Source organism: Rhinopithecus bieti, unplaced genomic scaffold (assembly GCF_001698545.2).
Source record: "Rhinopithecus bieti isolate Rb0 unplaced genomic scaffold, ASM169854v2 scaffold_7438, whole genome shotgun sequence".
Lineage (NCBI taxonomy): Eukaryota > Metazoa > Chordata > Mammalia > Primates > Cercopithecidae > Rhinopithecus > Rhinopithecus bieti.
In genome coordinates, this window is record NW_016805589.1 from 389,748 (window position 1) to 398,915 (window position 9,168).

At 45.3% G+C, this 9,168-nt stretch overlaps 2 protein-coding genes and 1 long non-coding RNA gene across 3 annotated transcripts in view; 2 read left to right on the plus strand and 1 right to left on the minus strand.

The window, feature by feature from the left end:
• The first annotated feature begins 999 nt into the window (after positions 1-999).
• On the plus strand, positions 1,000-3,981 carry PCDHB2 (protocadherin beta 2). Its single transcript, XM_017872877.1, has one exon. The coding sequence runs from the start codon at positions 1,395-1,397 to the stop codon at positions 3,789-3,791; it is 2,397 nt and encodes a 798-aa protein (XP_017728366.1). The 5' UTR covers positions 1,000-1,394; the 3' UTR covers positions 3,792-3,981.
• Positions 3,982-6,839: 2,858 nt separating this feature from the next.
• LOC108530191 (uncharacterized) lies at positions 6,840-8,829 on the minus strand. Its single transcript, XR_001885774.1, has 2 exons — positions 8,740-8,829; positions 6,840-7,354 (listed from the first exon to the last, which is right to left on the minus strand). It is a non-coding gene; the product is annotated as an uncharacterized LOC108530191 (long non-coding RNA).
• The window catches only part of LOC108530186 (protocadherin beta-15), a 172,872-nt gene continuing 170,781 nt past the window's right edge, over positions 7,078-9,168 (plus strand). The window contains exon 1 of the mRNA XM_017872882.1: positions 7,078-9,151. Within this exon, the coding sequence (XP_017728371.1) occupies positions 7,249-9,151 (1,903 nt within the window). The 5' untranslated portion in view covers positions 7,078-7,248. The remainder of the gene's footprint in view (positions 9,152-9,168) is intronic.

Consider the following 9,168-nt stretch of genomic DNA (forward strand, 5'->3'; position numbering starts at 1 on the left):
TATTAACTAAATTTCACAGTTTAGTGTTCACTCTTTGTGTTGTATAGTTCTGTGGATTTTGACAACTGCATAATGTCATGTATCTACCATTATAGTATCGTAAAGTCCCCGGTGTTAACCTCTTCATTCCCCCTCCTTCTTCTTCCTAGATACCCACTGATCTTTTAAGTGTCTCTATAATTTAGCCTTTTTCAGAGTATCATGTAATTGGAATTATACAGTATCATTTCCTTTTCAGACTGGATTCTTTCACTGAGAAATATGCATTTAAGTTTCCTTCGTGTCATTCTGTGGCTTGATAACTTATTTCTTTATATTAACATTTAAAAAAACCCAAAGAGACAGAAAATTTAAAAAATCTAACAACAAACAATGACATATATACCTTGTTTGGAAGCAGATAGAAGAAACCATCACTGGAAATACATTTTTAAAGATGATTGGGGAAACTGGAATATTTACTGGCTATTTAATATTATGAAATTGCTCTTGACTTTACTAGATGTGGTAATTGAATTGAGGTTATGTTGAAAGTTCTCCTAGGCATTAGAAAGGAAAATAATATTGATACATTTACAAGAAGAAGATATCTGGCTGCTCTTGGAGAGTTTCATGAGGCTCAGACACATCAAAGTTCAGGGAAATGTGAAGCGGGAGCAGTGCAAAGAAAGAAGTATGAGTAAGGAGACTATTTCAGTGCCCATTAAAATACTCTTATTTGGATTCTGTGCTTTTCCTGGGTCTCTGTGTTTTCTGTTGGGTTTGAGTGTGATGATGGTAACCTAAGTAACCCTAACCACCACTGAGTTGCACACATCGCCCAAACTCTGAATAAAATAGAACTTTCTTAGTCTAAGCCTTTTTTCTGAAGCATGCTAGGATTGAGATCACTCCCTTCCAGGTTCTGAAATTTATTTTTTCCAGTTTGAAAACAAAAAAACAAAAAACGCTTGGATCTGTGAGGGAATTGAAGTGAAGATTTATTTATTCTTGCCATGTCTCTATGGGTGCAATGAAGAGTCTTTCGAAACGCCAATAAGACTTCGGTATATTGAGAGACACTACTTGAAAATACTCAATTTCTATTGCCATCAGCCTGAAAGAAAGCACTGGGATTTTCTTAGTTTAGGAGAAAATAAATACTCGGAAGAGACGCGGGGTGGCGCTGCAGCCTTAGAAGTAGCAGAAACAAAGCACCCAGCCGACGCTCCTTCACCCAGATACTCAACTAAAGAAGCAGCAAGCAGGAAGAGGAGGCTTTCTAAGGAGGTCGCTCGGGGAAATCCGGGCCCTAGGATTGTCCGCTCATCCCAGTATCAGCGAGATACGGGGAGATAGAGTCAGCGACAACGTGAGCCCGAGCTGGAGCAGGTTTGGTGTGAGACCAGAAGGCAATGGAGGCCGGAGAGGGGAAGGAGCGCGTTCTGAAACAAAGGCAAGTCCTGATATTCTTTGTTTTGCTGGGCATAGCTCAGGCTAGTTCCCAGCCTAGGCACTACTCAGTGGCCGAGGAAACGGAGAGTGGCTCCTTTGTGGCCAATTTGTTAAAAGACCTGGGGCTGGAGATAGGAGAACTTGCTGTGAGGGGGGCCAGGGTCGTTTCCAAAGGAAAAAAAATGCATTTGCAGGTCGATAAGCAGACCGGGGATTTGTTGTTAAATGAGAAATTGGACCGGGAGGAGCTGTGCGGCCCCACAGAGCCCTGTGTCTTACCTTTCCAGGTGTTACTAGAAAATCCCTTGCAGTTTTTTCAGGCGGAGCTACGGATTAGGGACATAAATGATCATTCCCCAGTTTTCCTAGACAAAGAAATACTTTTGAAAATTCCAGAAAGTATCACTCCTGGAACTACTTTCTTAATAGAACGTGCCCAGGACTTGGATGTAGGAACCAACAGTCTCCAAAATTACACAATCAGTCCCAATTTCCACTTCCATCTTAATTTACAAGACAGTCTCGATGGCATAATATTACCACAGCTGGTGCTGAACAGAGCCCTGGATCGCGAGGAGCAGCCTGAGATCAGGTTAACCCTCACAGCGCTAGATGGCGGGACTCCACCCAGGTCCAGCACGGCCCTGGTACGGATTGAAGTTATGGACATCAATGACAACGTCCCAGAGTTTACAAAGCTGCTCTATGAGGTGCAGATCCCGGAGGACAGCCCTATTGGATCCCAGGTTGCCATCGTCTCTGCCAGGGATTTAGACATTGGAACTAATGGAGAAATATCTTATGCATTTTCCCAAGCCTCTGAAGACATTCGCAAAACGTTCCAATTAAGTGCAAAATCGGGAGAACTCCTTTTAAGACAGAAACTGGATTTCGAATCCATCCAGACGTACACAGTAAATATTCAGGCGACAGATGGTGGGGGCCTATCTGGAACTTGTGTGGTATTTGTCCAAGTGATGGATTTGAATGACAATCCTCCGGAACTGACTATGTCGACACTTATCAATCAGATCCCAGAAAACTTGCAGGACACCCTCATTGCTGTATTCAGCGTTTCAGATCCTGACTCCGGAGACAACGGAAGGACAGTGTGCTCCATCCAAGATGATCTTCCTTTTTTATTGAAACCTTCTGTTGAGAACTTTTACACTCTGGTGATAAGCACAGCCCTGGACCGGGAGACCAGATCCGAATACAACATCACCATCACTGTCACCGACTTGGGGACACCCAGGCTGAAAGTCGAGCACAACATAACCGTGCTGGTCTCCGACGTCAATGACAACGCCCCCGCCTTCACCCAAACCTCCTACACCCTGTTCGTCCGCGAAAACAACAGCCCCGCCCTGCACATCGGCAGTGTCAGCGCCACAGACAGAGACTCAGGCACCAACGCCCAGGTCACCTACTCGCTGCTGCCACCCCAGGACCCGCACCTGCCCCTCGCCTCCCTGGTCTCCATCAACGCAGATAACGGCCACCTGTTCGCCCTCCGGTCGCTGGACTACGAGGCCCTGCAGGAGTTCGAGTTCCGCGTGGGCGCTGCAGACCACGGCTCCCCGGCGCTGAGCAGCGAGGCGCTGGTGCGCGTGCTGGTGCTGGACGCCAACGACAACTCGCCCTTCGTGTTGCACCCGCTGCAGAACGGCTCCGCGCCCTGCACCGAGCTGGTGCCCCGGGCGGCCGAGCCGGGCTACCTGGTGACCAAGGTGGTGGCGGTGGACGGTGACTCGGGTCAGAACGCCTGGCTGTCGTACCAGCTGCTCAAGGCCACGGAGCCCGGGCTGTTCGGCGTGTGGGCGCACAATGGCGAGGTGCGCACCTCCAGGTTGCTGAGCGAGCGCGATGCAGCCAAGCACAGGCTAGTGGTGCTGGTCAAGGACAATGGCGAGCCTCCGCGCTCGGCCACCGCCACGGTGCACGTGCTCCTGGTGGACGGATTCTCCCAGCCCTACCTGCCGCTCCCGGAGGCGGCCCCGGCCCAGGCCCAGGCCGACTCGCTCACCGTCTACCTGGTGGTGGCGTTGGCCTCAGTGTCGTCGCTGTTCCTCTTGTCGGTGCTCCTGTTCGTGGCGGTGCGGCTGTGCAGGAGGAGCAGGGAGGCCTCGGTGGGTCGCTGCTCGGTGCCCGAGGGTCCCTTTCCAGGGCATCTGGTGGACGTGAGCGGCACCGGGACCCTGTCCCAGAGCTACCAGTACGAAGTGTGTCTGACTGGAGGCTCCGGGACAAATGAGTTCAAGTTCCTGAAGCCAATTATCCCCAACTTCGTTGCTCAGGGTGCAGAGAGGGTTAGTGAGGCAAATCCCAGTTTCAGGAAGAGCTTTGAATTCAGTTAAGTGTTAATAAGGATCTACTGAGGCTAGTCTCATTTAATTTGTGGAAAGTCCTTTTTCACTGCTTTGCCCATTGGAGGTGTCTCCTTTTATTAGAACGTAACTATCTTATTCCAATTCTATGCATATTACTGGTATTTATAAAGTATGAGTTTTTGCGGTATAATGAATGTAAATTTTCTTTGTATTCTAATTGTTCGTTAGTTTCATTGCAATTTAATTGCATTTAAAGTGTAAATTTTGTATTTTCAGAAATCTTTAAGTTAGAGCATCTTTTCCAGACCTCACAGTCCATGGTCCTAGATAATTTTGAAGTCCTACATTTGAAAATATTTGTTATCATTACATGAGTTATATTTTCCAGCCCAGAATATATGTGTTTGTTATATCCTCTTAGGCTAGTGTAAATTCTATCCTATGAATTCACATTGGCTAACCCTTTAAATAGGTATATTTATGAATAATATAGCAAGCACCGTCCTTACATTTTTCAATATATGTACTTTTTTTTTTTTTTTTTGAGATGGAGTTTTGCTCTTGTTGCCCAGGCTGGAGTGGAGTGCAGTGGCGCAATCTCGGCTTGCTGCAACCTCTGCCTCCCAGGTTCAAGCGATTCTCCTGCCTCAGCCTCCCAAGTAGCTGGGATTACAGACATGAGTCATTATGCCCGGCTAATTTTATATTTGTAGTAGAGACAGGGTTTCTCCATTTTGGTCAGGCTGGTCTTGAACTCCTGACCTCGGGTGATCTGCCCACTTCAGCCTCCCAAAGTGCTGGATTAAGGGCATGAGCCACCGCCCCCAGGCCCAATATATATACTTCTTAAAATATTGACATATAAAAAGTATTAATCTTTAGAGATTGTAAGAATTCTAACTGTTGGATTCTACAAGGCATTAACATCGTAAGTGCTCTAATAAATTTTTGTCAAAAATTAATCATTAATATTCTAAAATGTAGATAAATAATACACATCTAGCAGTTTTCAAAGTCATGCTAATGCATCATGCTTTCTCTTTCAAATAGCTTTTTAAGAGCCCTCTGCTTATTCCAGTTCCCCCCCTTTAAAATCTTTTAAAATTATTAATAACCTATTAACATTGAGCACTTCATTAAAATCCAAAAAATATGAGGGAGTACATGTCTTTGTCCTTGACCTTTAGAAACCTCAAATATAGCTTGGTATTGCTGTTTTTAACATTTTCTGGAGCATTTAGGATTCACTTAGAAATAAGCCTTTCGGGAGAAAAATGTATCTAGCACCACTCACTTTTTTTCCACTAGCTACTTCTATTTTTCCCCCTTTCATTTCCCTAGACTTCTCAATGCTTTTTTATAAAGGTGCTTGAGTTCTGTTTCTCAACAGCTCCCTCATTTATTGCATGATTCACACAGTCACTGGAACATTCTAGGTTCTTAATAAAATTTTTGCATGATTGAAAGAGAGAAAAGTATTTTACCTGTGATATATTGATATTTAAATAAACTAAAACACTTAAAGGAAAACATTTTGCTGGAACCAAATACTCTTCGGTGTACAATGAATTACAATTTTTTTTATTAATTGAATTGGTCACCGTTGTTCAAACATGCAGTTATCATTCTGTTGTTGCTTTCCTTCAACATATTTTTCCTTTTTCTCTTAATGCTTAAATTGAGCCTCTTCTCCTGTCCACTGGCTTAAGAAATACAGATGAAATTGTGGTTTTTAATTTTGTTACTTAAATTTCCTTCCATAGTTCCCTAAATGACTCACTCAACTGTTTTCATTTCTTGCCGTTTACTTTCTGATCCATACATTAAAACAAATCTTAATTCTTAATGTTACTCAGTCTATCTTTACATTTTTATATGATTTTTACATACATTTGAATGAACTTTCCTATTAAAATTGTAATATTAACTTTGAAGGTCTTGTTTTGAGATTAGCAGTGGGGTAGAGCGCTGTGTTGGTATCAAAAGTCTCTGATCAACCAACTCATTACCTGTAGGATTTTGGATAAGTCACAAAGTTTCTCTTCTTCTACCCCAAATGATAACAGGTATTTGAATAGCTTGCAGTTATACTCAATATAAAGACATAAAAGTGAAATTGCTATTATTTTTAGTATCACTAGTATTAAGAGCAAACATTCTTGATAATTGTGTAGAAGTACAAAAGAGGCTACATTGAACACATATTTGCATTGTTTTATTTCTCTACCAACAACCTTGCAATGGCTTCCTTTTGTTCTCAGAATAAAATCCAAGCACCCATTATTTGGCCTTGGTTTACCTTTTCAGCCTTCCTTTCCACTTACTCTTGAGACATTAAGTTTTGTATTCACTGTCCTTCATTCATTATCTCTTAATAGCTATGCTTCGCTCTCTCAGGGCCTTCACACATTCTACAGTCTTAGCTTGGCACACTTCTCCTATTTCATGTTTCAGATTAAATGGTGCACCTTGGGGGAAACTTTCTTAATCACTCTCCATTAACGTAGGTCCCCATATTGCATACTTTCAGTGCACTCAGTACCTTTTCTATGTATCACTTTTCACACTGTTTAAACATCTGTTTAAAGACTGTACACCCACTGGGTGGAAAATTGTTATAAGATATACAGACATTGTCTTGTTACCACCACTTGCCTAACTTCTACAGACTCAACAATTATCTGTGGAAACAAGCTAATACAGATGAAATGAATAATTGTAAATTCGCTCTGAAATAAGAAGAGAAAGCATTTTAAGTGTTCCTTGAGCGTGATAATGTGGAAGAAATTAGGCATTTGTAGCCCTCCGGATCCACCTCTGACATGACGTATTTTCCTTTTTACCACCTTGCAGGAGGTGTCTTTTCCTTTTACTTTTCTGGTATAGGCAATTCGGACTCATTTCACAAAGTTTAGAAAAAAAAGAAAAACATAAATAGAATAGTGAAGCATGCTATCATCTAGAGGAAAAATCTTTTGAAGTTTGTGTGTAATTATTACAGAAGGGGAGGGGTAAGCTAGTGTCTGTACACTTCCGCTAAATCATGTAAATGAGGACTCTACCAGGAAGAATCGCTGCTCTTAGATAAGAGCGCATTTTATTTCCCTAGATTGCACGTATTTAATTCATATAACATGAGAAACTCCTCCAGTAGCGTCAACCAGGGTTGATAAGAATAAACGATAAAGCAAAAACAAAAACACCTTCTCCAAGATTTTGAAACTGCAAGCGAACGCATGGTGGCGCTGTTGACTAAGAAGGCGAATTAAACCACGGGCATTGTGCTTGCTTGGTGACGCACGGATCCAGTGTGGTAAACCAGGGGTTGTGAGCCCAGGCAGATTTTTGAGTCAGCAAGTCTGAGTCTCTGGAAAGGCTTATTGACTAGGCCGTCTGCAAAGGTTGTGGGGCAAAAGACTGTTTCCCAGCGCTATCTGAGGTTCAGCTTGGAGACATTCCCAAGAAAAGCGTGACGGAAAGTGCAATGGAGGCGGGAGGAGAGCGATTTCTTAGACAAAGGCAAGTCCTGCTTCTCTTTGTTTTTCTGGGAGGGTCTCTGGCTGGGTCCGAGTCAAGACGCTATTCTGTGGCTGAGGAAAAAGAGAAGGGCTTTTTAATAGCCAACCTAGCAAAGGATCTGGGGCTAAGGGTAGAGGAACTGGCCGCGAGGGGAGCCCAAGTTGTGTCCAAAGGGAACAAACAGCATTTTCAGCTCAGTCATCAGACAGGTGATTTGCTTCTGAATGAGAAATTGGACCGGGAGGAGCTATGCGGCCCCACAGAACCATGCATACTGCATTTTCAGATATTACTGCAAAACCCTTTGCAGTTTGTTACAAACGAGCTCCATATCATAGATGTAAATGACCATTCTCCGGTGTTCTTTGAAAATGAAATGGATCTGAAAATCCTAGAAAGCACTCTACCAGGAGCAGTAATTCCTTTGGGAAATGCTGAGGACTTGGATGTGGGAAGAAACAGCCTCCAAAACTACACTATCACTCCGAATTCCCACTTCCACGTACTCACTCTCAGTCGTAGGGACGGAAGGAAGTACCCGGAACTAGTACTGGATAAAGCGCTGGATCGGGAGGAGCAGCCCGAGCTTAGCTTAACGCTCACTGCGCTGGACGGCGGCGCTCCCCCTCGGTCTGGGACAGCCCAGATAAACATCCAGGTCTTAGATATAAACGACAATGCACCAGAATTTGCACAGCCGCTCTATGAGGTTGCAGTTCTAGAGAATACCCCCGTTAACTCTGTCATTGTCACAGTCTTGGCTTCTGATTTAGATACAGGAAGTTTTGGGACAATATCATACGCATTTTTTCATGCTTCTGAAGAAATTCGCAAAACTTTTCAGCTAAATCCAATTACTGGTGATATACAACTAGTCAAATATTTGAATTTTGAAGCGATTAATAGTTATGAAGTCGACATCGAGGCCAAGGATGGCGGAGGCCTATCCGGAAAGTCTACAGTCATAATCCAGGTGGTTGATGTCAACGACAACCCACCGGAACTGACCTTGTCTTCAGTAAACAGCCCTATCCCCGAGAACTCGGCAGAGACTGTACTGGCTGTTTTCAGTGTTTCTGATCTAGACTCTGGAGACAACGGAAGAGTGGTGTGTTCCATTGAGAACAATCTCCCCTTTGTCCTGAAACCATCCGTAGAGAATTTTTACACCCTCATATCAGAAGGCGCACTGGATAGAGAGACCAGATCCGAGTACAACATCACCATCACTGTCACTGATTTGGGGACACCCAGGCTGAAAACCAAGTACAACATAACCGTGCTGGTCTCCGACGTCAATGACAACGCCCCCGCCTTCACCCAAACCTCCTACACCCTGTTTGTCCGCGAAAACAACAGCCCCGCCCTGCACATCGGCAGCGTCAGCGCCACAGACAGAGACTCAGGCACCAACGCCCAGGTCACCTACTCGCTGCTGCCATCCCAGGACCCGCACCTGCCCCTCTCCTCCCTGGTCTCCATCAACGCGGACAACGGCCACCTGTTTGCCCTCCGATCGCTGGACTACGAGGCCCTGCAGGAGTTCAAGTTCCGCGTGGGCGCCACAGACCGCGGCTCCCCGGCGCTGAGCAGCGAGGCGCTGGTGCGCGTGCTGGTGCTGGACGCCAACGACAACTCGCCCTTCGTGCTGTACCCGCTGCAGAACGGCTCCGCGCCCTGCACCGAGCTGGTGCCCCGGGCGGCCGAGCCGGGCTACCTGGTGACCAAGGTGGTGGCGGTGGACGGCGACTCGGGCCAGAACGCCTGGCTGTCGTACCAGCTGCTCAAGGCCACGGAGCCCGGGCTGTTCGGTGTGTGGGCGCACAATGGCGAGGTGCGCACCGCCAGGCTGCTGAGCGAGCGCGACGCGGCCAAGCATAGACTG

Excerpts from the sequence above, each read along its gene's own strand:
- PCDHB2 (XM_017872877.1), top strand. The coding sequence starts at position 1,395 with ATGGAGGCCGGAGAGGGGAAGGAGCGCGTTCTGAAACAAAGGCAAGTC.